The 15,553-nt window shown below is 35.2% G+C and overlaps 1 protein-coding gene across 1 annotated transcript; it reads right to left on the bottom strand.

Annotated features, from left to right (window-relative positions):
* Positions 1-1,188: 1,188 nt before the first annotated feature.
* Positions 1,189-15,233, bottom strand: LOC136062827 (uncharacterized). Its single transcript, XM_065762407.1, has 7 exons — positions 15,057-15,233; positions 14,644-14,990; positions 14,367-14,547; positions 14,139-14,249; positions 3,258-3,384; positions 2,917-3,149; positions 1,189-1,239 (listed from the first exon to the last, which is right to left on the bottom strand). The coding sequence occupies exons 1-7, from the start codon at positions 15,231-15,233 to the stop codon at positions 1,189-1,191; spliced, it is 1,227 nt and encodes a 408-aa protein (XP_065618479.1).
* Positions 15,234-15,553: the final 320 nt, after the last annotated feature.

The raw sequence follows: 15,553 nt of genomic DNA on the forward strand, positions 1-15,553 counted from the left end.
ACGAATTGAGAAAAAAAATAAAAAAAGAAAAGAAAAGTGTCAAAAAGAAGAAAATAAAAAGGGTTCTCATCAAATTTTGAGAAGTGAAATGGAAGGAAGGATTACTGCTTTGAAGAAGAAGAGTTAAAAAAAAAAATATTGAATGAAAATTCCAAAAAGAGTTGACATTCCGACAAATCTTGAAAACACTTCTTATTATTTACCTTCACCAATTTTTATTTCATTCCCTTTACTTTTACCCTACATTACGTCCTAATAAAGTCCTTATTTGATCTTGAAGATTGTGTAGTTCAGATATTGATATGACTGAGAAGAAAAATGTGTGGTATAAATTTTGTTTGGCATCCTTTCATGAGACTACTTGTTCTTTCTTGATTAAGCGTTTTTCATGTGATTTATATGTGAGATGTTTGATTTTGTTTACATTATTCCGCTCACATATATTGTTGAGAGTGTTACACTCCATTTCAGAGTGATTTTCATTTGTTGAGTGATAACACCAGAAAGATTTGAGTTGAAGCATACTTTCAAATAGAGATTCGAGTCAAGTTTATTCTAAAACTAAGAGTATGTTTGGGTTGGCTACCACTATTCACTCACATTGAGTTTTGATGGCATGAGAAATTTCTTTAGCATTTGTAGTGTCTTTGAACTTGAACTAATACTCTTTGCAAAAGGCTATTGAAAAAAATATATATATATTGTTTGATTTTCTTTGTTTATTTTTTTTAGTATTCATTCTTAGAATTTTGTGAGTATATTCCCTGCAAACCCTCACATGACTACAACTCATCCACTAATGTAAGCTAGGGGTTTAAAGGCTTGTTGCATACGCTAAATGCAATTGAAATTTCCAGCGAAAGTGGATTAGTTAGGATTTCCTTTTTCTTTGTTTTTATTTTTTTATTTTTATTTTTTGTTTTCTTTTACTCTTTATCTGTTTTGCTCGAGGACTAGCAAAATGTAGGTTTGGGGGTATTTGATGTGCATGAAATATATACAATAAAATGCTCACATATCTACATATTTAGCTTTACTTTTATGTTATTTTGTGACTGATTATGTAATATCTTTGTGTTGTAGGTAACAAGGGTTTTACATGCAAAGTTGGGCTAGGCCAATTGAATCAAGCCAACTTACATCCAGTCAGGCATGAATATTAAATTTAAGTCCAATTGGAGTAAGAAATCAAAGGAAATTTGCACCAAATCCAAGTCCAATTCGGATTAGGATTCCAGCCTGCACATCAGTTAGTATTTTTGGAATAACTTTCGATTCAAAAGTCCAATTGAGATGATTCAAGTTGGGCTGAAAAGTTAACTTAAATAGCTACAACTTTGTAGTTTACCAGGAGCCCAAATTCTGACGTTAAGTGGGCCTAAATAGTCAGTTAATTGAAGCCTAAAAATCTGGGATTTTCTTCAAACGGGAATTCAACTTGTAATAAGATTCCTTAACCTATTTAAAGGCTTTTTAGGGCAAAATTCAGGGAGGCTAGTACTAGGGCTGAGATGCAAAACAGGAAATTGGAGCAAGAGGCCGCATATGGCTTCTCTGTAGCTTTTCTCCATGATAGCATTGTGACTATTTCTTTCTTTATTTTATTTGTCTAGTTTAATGTTTAGTATTTTATTCTTTTGTTTTATTTCAATTACCATGAGTAGCTAAATTTATAATTAGGGTTGAGGATGAAACCTTGTTAAGGATTATCAATAATATTTATGTGATTTGATTTTTTCCAAAATAGTTGTTCTTTAATGATTTAAATTGTTCTTTCTTCATATCAATTGACTAAGATGAGATTCTAGATATGAGTTCAATCATGTTTTTCTCATGATTTAGGATTTGTCTTAATTAATTGAATTCTTGGTTTATTAATTCTTGATTATAGAATTGGATATCGTTTGTGATTTGTCTGTCAATGGATACATGTTATGATCTGATTTTTAGAATTGGATATATCTTGTGATTTGTTTGGCTATGGATACAATTGATGATTTGGTTTTATACTTAAGAAGCAAAGAAGAACATCCTTTTGATTTTTAAAATAAGGATTTTAATGAGGATATTTTCTATGATAGCAAGATTGATTTCTAGATTATCATGTAATGAGTTAGGAAAAATTAATGAGCATAAATATATGCTGGTATGGCTTACAAGGCGGATTCCAAAACCTTAATTCCATTCCCTTGATTGTTTACATCTTTTTATTGCTTTATATCTTTTGCTTAGTTTAACTATTTGCTTAATTTTATTATTTGCTTAGTTTATTTAATTTCAGACAACCAATTTTTATTAAACTAGATTATGATTAATTTGGTTAAGGTTTAATTAATTTTCCTACATTCATCCAAGTCCCTGTGGGCTCGACCTTGTTCTTGTCAAACTATACTTCGGTATGGTTCGTACACTTGCGAGTATTTTAAAATTTCATAACAAAGAGTCTGTATCACTTAGCATTGTGGCATATGCCTTGCCTTTCCCTCTCAAGAAATTCGGACACTCCTTCTTGATATGCCCATGGCCATTGCATTCAAAACACACAATATCTGAAAGAGATTGAAAATCCTTCCCTTCACTTTTCTTAAAGTTTTTCCTATCACCTCTTGAGGATGGAAACTTTCCTCTGTTGAATGGTTTCCCGCTATTCTTCATCTTCAGAAATTTTCGGAAGTTTTTCATAAGATATGATACTTCCTTCTCCATTCCATCTTCTTCGGAAGGATCATCCATTCTTTCGGTAATGGTTTTAAGAGCAAGTGATTTACTCGTCTTGTGGGAAGGCAGTCCAAGCTCATACGTTTAAAGTGACCCAATGAGCTCTTGGATCTTAATTTCATCTAGGTCCTTGCTTTCCTCTATAGCTGTGACTTTTGCTCGAAAGCTCTCCGGCAAGGATCTCAAAATTTTTCTCACCACCTTAGTATCTTCAATCTTCTCACCAAGATTGAGCTTCACAATCACAATTTCATTGAGTTTCCCATAAAATGAATCAAAGGACTCATCATCTCCCATTTTAATCTCTTCAAATTTGGTGGTAAGCATTTGAAGTTTTGTGTCCTTCACCTTCCTAGTCCCCTCATAAGTTGTTTCCAAAATCTTCCAAACTTCCTTAGCCACTGTCATGTGAGATATCCTGTGGAATTCATCTGGAGACACACCACATAATATAGCATTTAAAGCTTTACTGTTAACATTGGCTGCTGTAAGAGCTGCCTCATCCCAGGTAGATTTTTCAACCTCCGGCCTGGTCTAACCTATTTCAACCGCATCCCACATGGTGTCATCAATAGAGCATAGGAATGCCCTCATTCTAACTTTCCAAAAGGCATAATTGTTACCATCAAAAAATGGTGGAACATTTAAGGATTGAGACCTATCCATCTTAAAAAGGGTCAAAGATCACACTCAGGTATTTAAACCACAACAAGTGTACCCGCTCTGATACCAATTGAAAGTTCAAAAACATGTAAAACACCTTTGAACGTTTGGACCTTCAATTACAAAATTACCAATTCAAGCTTTATATCAAACAATTAATGTGCGGAACATGATAACAAGCTTACAACATAATTGATAAACAATCTAAGCCAAATATAAACACATCCACAGCAGTAAATATAAGGCAAAAATAAAGGAAGGGAAGATGCAAACACACGGACAACACACGATGTGTTATCGAAGAGGAAACCGAAGTCCTCGGCGTAAAACCTCCCCGTCGCCCTCCAAGCGATAAATAATCCACTAAAGAATGTAGTTGGGATACATGAATAGTAGAAGACCCTCCAAGCCTAATCTACCCAAGTACCTAAGCCCTCCAAGCTTCTTGCTCCAACGAGGTTATGCCGAACCTATTTCTTCTTTAACTTCCCGGATTCCGCTACTTAACCATAGCATCAACCAATGTATATTGGTTCTTTCCAAACTGCTTCCCAACAATACCAAATAAACCTTCTCACAAACGTGGGTGTGGTGAAATAAGAATTTGGCTAAAGGCCTCTCAAGGATGTGACAATGGAGAAAAAGAGAGTAGAGGAATTTGTAAAGTCTCTAAAGTAAAGATTGGGGATGAGGCAATCTTGTTTTTCTTTAGAGTTTCTCTCACAAAAATTCTCTCTGGAAGCTATATCAATTTAGTGGGTATAAGGGTCTATATATAGTGGTGTGTGTTTGGAATACGAAGAGTCAGTTTTTGCCAAACAGGGCTGATTGGCGGCTTGACTTCACGGCTTGTCCAAGTCGCGATGTAATGGCCTGGTCAACCTAAAACTTTTGTCCTGTAGTGCAACAGCTGGTGCGACCCTTCAGCTTCCCTGTGTGCATCTCACGTGCCAGCATTTGGCGGCTTGCAAGCCGCGAGTTAGCTGCGAGTCCTAGCCGCAAAACTCTGCCTTCTTGCACGTATTTGAGCTTTTCTTCACATCTTCTCACACACTACCCTTACAATGATCCCACCTAAATACAGGGTTATTAAGTGCTTAAATTACAAGCAAATTGGCACGGAATAAAGCCAACAAGATGGTTGATAAATTTCAACCTTACAACAAGCATTACATAAAACACAGCACACACATCTAGCCATAGAAAACCCAAAGCCCCAAAATCCCAATGCAAAAACATAGCCACACCCAAGCCAAAAATCCAATCTTTTGAACACCCAAAACTCGAAACGAAAATCCCTTCTTTCTTACACCCCCAAACCCAAATCAAAATCCTTTTTTTTTTTTTTTTCAAATCATTAAACTCCAAAAAGAAACCAAATCCCCAAACCCACAAACATGCAGGCAATAAAAAGAGAAACTTTCGGCCATAAATCAAAGAACAATAGCAGAAAAATATAAATATAAAGAGAAATAAAGACAGAGAGAGAAGCTGAGGGAAAATTGGGCCACCCCAGCGTGGCTTGTAGTGGTGGCTATTGGTTGAACCATGGAGTTTCGGCCATGTCAGTAGTGATGGTGGCTTGTGTTGAGTTTTGACGCTCCGGCCATGGAAGTCATGGGTTTGATTCAGAGATGGAGAGATTGGGTGAAGAGAGAAGAGAAAGAGAGGGAGAGAGGCTTAAGGCTTAAGGCTTAATCTTTTTTGCTAAAAATAAAAAAAAATATATAAATAAATAAAAGTTGGTGACGTGACGGGTTAGGATTGGCTGGCGTAAAACACACTTTTTACACTAGCTCCTGACACAATTTATTCTCAAAGAAAAATTGTAATTATATATGAAGTAACACTTTAATTATAACTAAAGAATACTAAAAATATTATTAAGTTTTACAAACTGACGTGATATCACAAATTTACGTGACAAGAAATAAACTAAACAAAATTTGATAACTTATTACATGTTAACACGTCACTAAATCGCAAAACAGTAAAAAGCTTTTGTTATGGGAAAAAAAAACCTTCGTATTCCAGCCACAGTTTTGTCAACAGTCAAGAATCAAGCGCTCAATTCGTGAGCTTTGTCCTTTCCTGCCAGATAAGTGTTTTGCCTCGGAAAATTGGTGTTGAGCTGTCTCTCTTTTTTACTTTATTTTATTTTATGACTCAGTCTCAGAGTGTGAAAACTGGAAATTTAATGGGGGTGTACGTGCTCCTTCCCATTGTATCCAACAACAGAGAAACTTCACGTGGTTGAATGAAATGTGTGGCCGAGAGCAAGAGTTAAAAATATCTGACCTCACCATCCTAACGTCAACACAAATTATTGCTATACTAATTATGGATTCTACAGCATATTTTCAGAATCTTTGAAGTGTTTTTTGTTTTTTAACCAAGAGGTCGACTCCATAGTCCATAGCACTTTCACTTCACCGACCTGGCTTCAATTGTGGTGCTAATCGAATCCGTTCTTTTTGTCTTCTCATGCGGATGTAAATGCATCTATAAATAACATATTTACTAGTTTTGATTTTTTTTTTTTTAAAAGAATAAGTATTGCTGATTCATTGTTAAGAGCGTTTGTATTTACTAGTTTTGATTTTTTTTTTTTTTTTTTTTTTTTTTTAAGTACGAGTTTATTTCTAAATTAAAAAGTTAGCTTATTTTATTATTCAGCTTATTTTTGTTACTATTTATGGGCCTCACTGTACTTTTTAATATTATTTATAAACTCTACTGTACTATTTCAATTAACTTTTATTTTTATCTATAGTATTTTTATTAAAAAAATTCAGTTTTAACAAAATAAATATATTCGAAATGAATAAATATTGATTTAAGTTTTTTGTTATTTAGCTATGAAGCAAGTTGACGACTTGACTCCATAGCACCTTCCCTTCACCTAGCTACTAGCTTCAACGTTTTTACTTCACTTTTTTGACATATTTGTGTTAGTGGAAACTATCATTAGTCTCTACGCGTTTTTTTAATGTAGAAATTTAAGTTGTTTATTCATTTTTCTATTAAAACAACTTATCATTATTTTGAAAAAAAATTAGAAAAGATATTTAATAAATTGATTGTCCTTATACGAGAGATATAAAATTAAAGGGAAATAATAACAGAAAAATTTTGTTTGACTAGAGCATGTAAACTTAGCTTTTAACTTTTAACTTTTATGTATAACTTTTTAAAAACTCATTTTTTTTTCTCAAATTTTCTTAATTTTTTTTGTTTTTCTTTTTTCAAAGTGCAAATATACTTTAATACACTTTTAATAAAAAGTTTTTGTTGGGAAATTTAGACCCCGGTTAATAAAATTAACAAGTTTTAAACTCAAGTTGTTAATTAGATTTATTACGGCTTCAATACTAGACTTGAACAGATTTGCATGGCTTCAGTACTAGACTTGAACTATTGTTCCTTGAAGTACTAAACTCATCCTAGATCAACCCAAATACAAGTAAAGTGTGTTTTGTCAAAAGATTAGCTAATTACAATAACATATATTCTAACAAGTTCAACATATGTCCTAATAGTTTTCAACAAAAGAGTTAAATATGCCGTTCACAAACAGACACAAATTATCATGTAGTTGAATCACATTCAAATCAAATGTGTGGCCAAGAGCAAAGGAATAAAAGATATCTGACCTGGTCTGACCCCACCATCGATCCCAATGTCATATTAATATTTAAGAAAATTATTGGGTATTCTAGGAATATATTTCCTTCATCTCACTTAGAGGTGGGCTCTATGGTGGGTGAGATATCACCCAAAAATAAAAAATTCACACAAATAACATTATAACCAAAAAAAAAAAAGCATGCACAATCAGTATCAAACACAGATTCACACATATATAGTATACATTTATAACAAAGAGAGTGACACTCAAGACTCAAAACACTCACTTTGTATTCTTAAACTCAGAGATACCGAGATAGTCAGATAGAGATGAGATGAAATTTATACGAGAGAGAGAGAGAGAGAGAGAGATATGCTGTTCTTTGGTTTTGGGTTGTGATGATATTTGATCTCAGTGAGTAAGGTTTTAAGTTAGAGTAAAGCGTAAATGCACTTTTAGTCCTTACATTTTGACATTTTTCCATTTTAGTCCTTACTTTTTATTTTTTTCACTTTTAGTCCCTAAATCAATTAACGTGTTCCATTTTGATCCTTTCCGTCAGTCAACCAACGGAAATTGCTGAGGTGGCAATCGGAAGAATTAAAATATTATAAAAATGCCACATCACCCATGACACATCAGCATATAAATTTAAAAAATTAATTTATTAATTTTAACAAAATTAAAAAACATAAAAACAAAATTTAAAACATAAAAAAAGAAAAATTAAAACATAAAAATACATCAGATTTGAATCAAACGCACAAAAAACCTAGAATTGTGGTGACTTTTTTCTCTCTCTCTTCATTCTCTCATTCTCTCCTCTCTCTCTCTCTCTCTCTCTCTCTCTCTCTCTCTCTCTCTCTCTCTCTCTCTCTCTCTCTCTCTCTCTCTCTCTCTCTCTTATGTTGCTCTCTCTTCTCTTCAAACCCATTCTCTTCATGGCTGAAACCCATGGTCATGAACACCAGCACTAGAGCCACCCACGGCCGGACCCACTGTCACAGTCCACTACAAGCCACCACCCACTCTCTTATTATTTCTCTTCCTTCTCTACCTTATCTCTCCCATTACGGATCAGCGGATGGTGTCGAGATTGGTGTTTGGGGTTTGGTTGTTTGAAGATCAGCATTTGGGGCGTGGAGATCGGCCTTTGACGTAGTGGAGATCAGCGTTTGGGGTTTCTATGGGGCGTGCAAATCAGTGTCGGCATGGTGGAGATCGGCGGGTTGTGGAGGTTATGGGCTGTGTGGGTTGTGTGGTGGAAGTTTTGGGATGTATGGGTCATATGGTAGAGATGGGTTGTGTGGCGGTGGTGGTGGCAGTTTCTGGGTTTGGTTGGATGGTGTCGAGATTGGTGTTTGGGGTTTGGTTGTTTGAAGATCGGCATTTGGGGTGTGGAGATCGGCCTTTGACGTAGTGGAGATCAGCGTTTAAGGTTTCTATAGGGCATGCAGATCAGCGTCAACATGGTGGAGATCGGCGGGTTGTGGAGGTTATGGGTTGTGTGGGTTGTGTGGTGGAAGTTTTGGGATGTGTGGGTCATATGGTAGAGGTGGGTTGTGTGGCGATGGCGTGGTGGCAGTTTTTGGGTTTGGTTTTGAGTGTCTGTGTGTGTGTGTGTGTTGATTGTGTTAGTCATTGATGGTGGGATTTGGGTTTGACTGTGTTGGTTTGGGTTTGATTGTGTTTGATTGTGTTGATTTGGGTTTGTTCTAATTGGTTTCTTAATCTGGGTTTAATCTGGGTTGGTCTGTTAAGTGGGTTTATGGGTTTGATTTGTTGAGAATTCGGTGTAGATTGTGTTAGAATTTGGGGAAGAACATGAAGAATTTGATGATCTTGATTTGTGGTAGATCTGATGGTGCTGGGTTTGATCTTGATTTAAGTTCTTGGGTTGTTAAGTTTGTGTTCTTGTGATGGGTTTGAGTTCTTGGTTGCTGGGTTTGATTTGGGAAGAATATGAAGAACAAGTTGTAAAATGAAGAACAATCTTAATTCATGTGAATTTTAGTTTTAAATTTTGTTTTTCTGTTTTTTTAATTTTGTTAAAATTAATAAATTAATTTTTTAAATTTATATGCTGATGTGTCATGGGTGATGTGGCATTTTTATAATATTTTAATTGCTCTAGCTGTCACCTCAGCTATTTCCGTTGGTTGACTGACGGAAAGGATCAAAATGAAATGCGTTAATTGATTTAGGGACTAAAAGTGGAAAAAATAAAATGTATGGACTAAAATGGAAAAACATCAAAATGTAAGGACTAAAAGTGCATTTACGCCTAAATTAAACATATATAAAGTGAACCCCTAAACATAAAGTGACGCCCCTTTAATATATATATATATATATACATATATTATATAATAATAGATAAGTAGTTAATATTAGGTAAGTGTGGTTAACGACAATAACATAGCTAAGATTTAACTTTAGAAGTAAATTTTGGGAACTAGGGTTGTCCATAGGTTGATTTGGGTTGGGTTTGTGCCCAATTCAGAATTGATTCGACAACTTCGGTGATAGGGCAACTGATTCACCGCCGATTGTCGAAAACCACGGGTGGAGTCAATTTTAGTTTGGGTGGGTAGTGATCGGTTTCGGTCGAAACTGATGAAGCAGCAACGTTGGTAGAGATTTGGCTAAATCTTGACGTCTTTGGTCAAGATCTGGCCGAATCTAGTCTAGAACTAGTTGGATCTCAACGAATCTCGTTGAGATTGCATTGATTCTTGACAAATCTCGCCGAATCTACATCTGAGACAAGGGGGAGGGTTATGAACGGTGAGCTTTGGAGGCGAGGTTGGTCAGGTCAGTTAGAGTCAATTTTTCATGCAAATACCTACAACTAACTATGAGTTTTGGAAATAAATATTATGAATGTTATGATATAACCAGATACAAGCACACCCACTTGTTTTTCTTTAAGCTCCAACAGCAGCAACTAAGTTGATCGTCAAGGTGTAGATAACATCTCCTCCTTGAAACCCCTAAAATTTGTGTAAAGGAAAGCTCCTCTAGATCTCACAAGAGATTTACACAAAACAGCAATCTGAGCAATATGAGTAGCCTGTAAAACGTGGCTAGGGTTTGATTTATATACCTTGGCAAAACATAAAACCCTAAAATGTTTTAAAATAGGCTAGGGCTGAGTTGGAAATCTGCAAAAAAAAAAAAACATTATGCCCGAGATTCGATCGATCGAGCCTAAGTTTCGATCGATCAAGCCAGGCTGAAAGTCACTAGTGCTTTCTACAGCCACTCGATTCCAACTTTACATAAACACACACTTTGAGCAAGCCTAAACAAAAATAAACTACTTGTTTTGATCATGGTTTTCCAACAATACAAATTAGAGTTCTAAATACATAAATTCCTAAATCTTTAGAACCTAACAAACTCCCCCTTTGGCAATCTATGACAAAACACAACTAAAAGCTCAAAGTTTACAAAATAAAGCCCTTTACAAAAAAATGCTCATAACAACAAATTCAATCCTAACTACTATCCATTAGTTGCAAGTGTAGTCAGCAGCACGACTGAAACAACATGTATATTCCTAAAACACTCAACAAACGCATAAATGCATGTGTGACAAAAAAAACAGTAAATCAACAACAAATATGTAAACTAACTCTCCCCCTAATTTAGATACATAAAAAACAATGTTAACTCCCTTTTAAACAAAATATACTTGTATTTTCCACACAACACAAAATAAAGATGTATATCAATGAATAACTCATAAATATAAATCAATAAGCAGTGAACACAAGAATCATATAAAACAATAAATGTAATTGGAAGTAACATGAAAAACCCAACAACAATACATCTAGAGCCAAAAGAATGTAAATACAAGATACAACTCCTAGATACAAGCTAATCACCATAGGCTCCAAAAAAACACAAAACTCCCCTTAAACAACAAAAAACTCTACAAGCTCATCAAAATCTCAAAATCTACTCCTCCTTTTTGTGACGGAATACCAAAGGGCAATCATAACCCATCATCAAAAGGAGCTGGCGAAGGAGAACTTCGAGAAAGCGCCAACTCTGCGTGCAAAGCACGAACCTCGTCAAGCAAGTCCACCAAAATCTGTCCATGAGCCGCCTAAACGGTCAAGACATGATCCAACGTACGTCGAATGTCTAAATCATTCGAAGTAGTCGGTAGAGGAACATCAGCAACAGCAGCAGCAGCACCAAACGCCTCAGCCTGTTCATCACTTATAGAAAAGGGAGGAAGGGGTGCAACACCAAAAGATCGAACACAAGGAGGCCTCAAATGTGCAGCCCTTAGACGAAGAAAAGAGGCACCTATGGAACCAGTAATATGGATGGGCTCAGAAGCGGGGAAACCATCTAGACCTCAAAACAACAAAATCCTATGAATGAAGATAGGATAAACAAGGGTGTGACCAACAGCGCTACTCCTATGAATCTCGTTCAAAGAACGAAGAAACAGATGAGGAAAAGAAATAGAAGCACCAGACACTAGTGCATAAAAAAACACACATCTCTCAATGGGGATGGTGTGGAGATGAGAGATAGGCCACAAAGAATGACCCGCTATCCTAAGAAAAAGATAGGTAGTCTCAAGGAGCTCAGTGGACATGATCCAAGGATCAAAACCCACTGGATAGAAGACCCAGTGATGTATGACATAACGTCATCAAGGGGTGGAGACTCCTCATAAGGTTAGTCAGGCTGTCTAACGACCAGGACCCCAAGAGTATCAACCCCTACATCAAGAGTAATGGTGAACTCTACACCTCGTATCCAACTCCTAACAAAGGTGTTGGAATCATAGACGTGACAAGAGAGGTTCAAATAGAACTCTCTAATGAGGGCGGCCGGAGGTCGATGATCTATCTCCAACAAGGACAACCAACCTCAACTCTCAAAATTAGCCCTAATGGCAGGATCAACCTTATCTAGAATAACAAAATGCTCAGCCCAGATTTTCTTCTTACTGTTCATCTTATCAAAGACTTCTCTACTCTTGGCATCCTTAAACAACTCACTCCTAGAGGGTGACACAGAAGAAGTGGAAGGGGTCCTATGGGCTCTAGTTTTCCTAGGCATGGTGCTAAGGAAAGGACAAGGACACACAGCAAAACCAAGAACAAAAAAAAAAAAAAAAAAGGAAAAACCAAGGGCAAACTGCAAGTTAGCACAAAACAGATATAGAACAAGAACCTATATAATGCATGAACAATAAAATGGCATGATGCATGTTTTAATGCAGTGAAACTAGGTTCAATTGAAGTCCAAATTCACAAAATTAGCTTGAGCATAGTGTTTCTAACAAAAAAAAAAAAAACCCAAAAATTATAAAACCACTTGAATGTGTTGAAATAAATTGACGAATTGACCATTACACATGAGAGAGAACAGATAAGAATGATCAATTACATCAAAACAACAAGCCAATTTCATCAATTTTAACCCAATTGAACAAAATCCCTAAATCGGATTCAATACAAGCCCTAGAAATTGTAATTTTTCACAAAACACCAAATTGATCAAATTAACCAACATATATCATGAATATATCCATATAGCAACAAAACCCATTGATCAATTTCACAAAATAAGGCTTGGTTAAACAAAAACCCCCAATTTATGCAAAGTCCAAAAATTTACCCAAAAACCATGAGAAAAATGCATGAAAACATGAAAAACAATGCAAAAGAAAGGGTATAAAGGTCTTAACGGCCTTAGAGGAGAAAAACCATGTAAAAATTTGGGAGGAAAACGACAAAAATTTAGTGATTGTGCTTTGCCGAGTCGGAGAGAGAGAGAGAGAGAAGAGTTGAAAAACTTTTTGAAAAAGTGATTTGAACAGTTCAAACACTGATTTTTATAAAACCTGATTCGGGATATTCGATTGATCGAAAAATAGACTTGATCGATCGAAATTGTAAAAAAAAAAATGAGTTTTTCAAAAACACCAAAATTTTGATGCAATCTCTCCTCAAAGCATTGAAAAAGATGAAACAAATGCATGAGTATGAGATGAAATGATTTTCACAAACCCAAGATTTAAACCCAATTCTCCCAAAAATTTAGATTTCAAACAATCTCCCTTTTTAAATTCTTGAGCAACAAATCAGTTGTGCATAAAACTCAAAGTATTTCTCAAACTTGATTGGTCAGATCAAAAACACACACAATAATATGTACAATGTTTAGCAAAGAGTAACTTATGTAGTGTGTGCAACTAGAAAAAACTTGAGATACATGTGATGTGATATGTGAACAGAAATCAACCACAAAGTCTACAAAATTCATTACATAGAATTCAAAAGAAACTATTTCTTAAAGAGTTACATCATATAATTCCCACATCTCCTAGAACATAAGCTTGCAATCATGTAAGTTTCTTGAACTTTGTCTCATAATATACACACCAATTTTAATTATGTGATTTGGCATCAAGCCTAATAGTACACACCAATTTTAAGCATTAAGCAATTAAACCAAGGCTTTACTTTATGTTCTTTTTGTGCATGTGCTACACTTTCTCAAGCACAGAATCTTAAGATATGCACTAAGGTGTTCATGATTGGCTAGTGAACAGTGGTGAGATGATTATTTATGCCTTTCTCAAAAGAATCAAGTCCGACAGTCAAATAACATGTGACTTCAAGATTAAGATAAAGTGATAAACACCATAAATATCTTTCCCACACAACATGCACTACAAAGTTTCAACTAGTCAAGTGCGATAAATAAGCTCATCAAAGTTAAATAAGGTACAAAGACATTATGTGAAAATAAATTGACCAACCTTGTTTTCAAAAACCAAGAGAGAGAATACAAAACACAATTTGTTTCCTTTTCCCTTTTTTTTTTTTTTAAATTTTTTTAAAAAAATCCTAGAATGAAATGCATGAATGTTATGCAATGAAAATCCTAGAAACAAATAGGTAAAAAGAAACCAAAGAACAACGGTCATAAAAGATAGAGCAAAGAAGCACAAGGACCATGTCAGAACAACTCAATTAGATCGAGCCTTTTACATCCAAAACGTTTTAGATGCACTACGAGCATTGGAGTTCATATTCACATTAGAGTGATTTCCAACTTCAAGATTGGAATAAAGGTTTAGAGCCTTTACCAATTCACCAATGAGTGCCATAGGATCTTGTGCTTGAGGCACAGGCACTTTAAGCTTATTTACTCGCTTAGCTACTTGCAGTTTATAACAATTTGGACGAATATGTCCAGACTTTCCACAAAAATGACAAACCCAAACAGGTTTACCATGCATCTTGTCCTTAAAAATGGTAGACTCCTTAGGTTTAGACTCTTTCAAATCAACCCTAATCTTCCTAAGAGGTGTGACCTCTACAGGTTTGACAATCTCACTCACAACCTCACTCACAAGAGGTTCAGTGGAAGAAAAAGGAACAAAGTTTGTGGAATTTGGTGCAGACATAGTGATGCTTTGAACAAAACTTAATCCAAATTTGTCAGAAAGAGCCTTTTGAACACTCAGCATTTGATTAAGTTTAGACCTAGAAGATCTAACAACAGATAAATCATGTTCCAAGGTTTTAACTTTATCAAGCAGGAGCATATTCTCAGATTTCACATTGTTCAAAAGATTATTAGCATTAAACAATTTAACAAGCAAATTTTTCTTTTCAAACTCAAGAGATGCAATTTTCTTTAAACTTAATTCAATATTCATGGCATCCTTTGCAACAACTTTGCAAAGTTTATTGTAGGCTTCTTGAAGATCTGCATCCTCAGAGAGTTCCACATCAGAAGGGTTATCTTCAACAGATACACTTTCATTAACTACAGCAGTAGTAGTGAAAACAATGAAGTTTCCATCCTTGTCACATCCAGACTTATCATCAGAAACCTCATTATCACTAAGGGTTACAGTTATAGCCTTCCCTTTAGACCTCAAGTATGTGGGACATTCAGATTTTATGTAACCATACCCTTGACATCTAAAATACTGAGTACCCATAGAATTGTTTGAAGATTAACCAACTTTCTCTCTAGGTTTTTCATTGTTATTAACCTTAGTAGGATCATTCTTCCTAAAGTTTCTTGGTTCAACAGTGTTTGTACCTATTGCCTTTCTGTTATTGTTCCTAAGAAAGTTGCTAAAGTTCTTGGTAAAGTACGCAATCTCTATAGTAGAGAGCTCATCATCAAATCCACCAATATCAACATCATCAACTGACTTAAGAGCCATTGATTTGGATTTGTTAGCTTTGGGTAGGTCTAACTCATAGGACTGAAGAGATCCTACAAGTTCATCAACAAGGATGGAGTCCACATCCTTGCTTTCAGTGATGATAGTCACTTTGGGTCTAAAGTCCTCAGTCAAGGATCTAAGAATCTTCCTAACAATTTTAGATTAATCATAAATTTCACCTAGATTAAAAGCAGAATTAAAAATATCATTTAGTTTAGCATAAAATTCATCAAAAGATTCATCATCAGACATCCTAATGCTTTCAAATTTAGATGTTAACCGTTGCAACTTATTAATTTTACCAGCCTTTGTGCCTT

This window comes from Quercus suber, unplaced genomic scaffold (assembly GCF_002906115.3).
Source record: "Quercus suber isolate HL8 unplaced genomic scaffold, Cork oak 2.0 scaffold_457, whole genome shotgun sequence".
Classification (NCBI taxonomy): Eukaryota; Viridiplantae; Streptophyta; class Magnoliopsida; order Fagales; family Fagaceae; genus Quercus; species Quercus suber.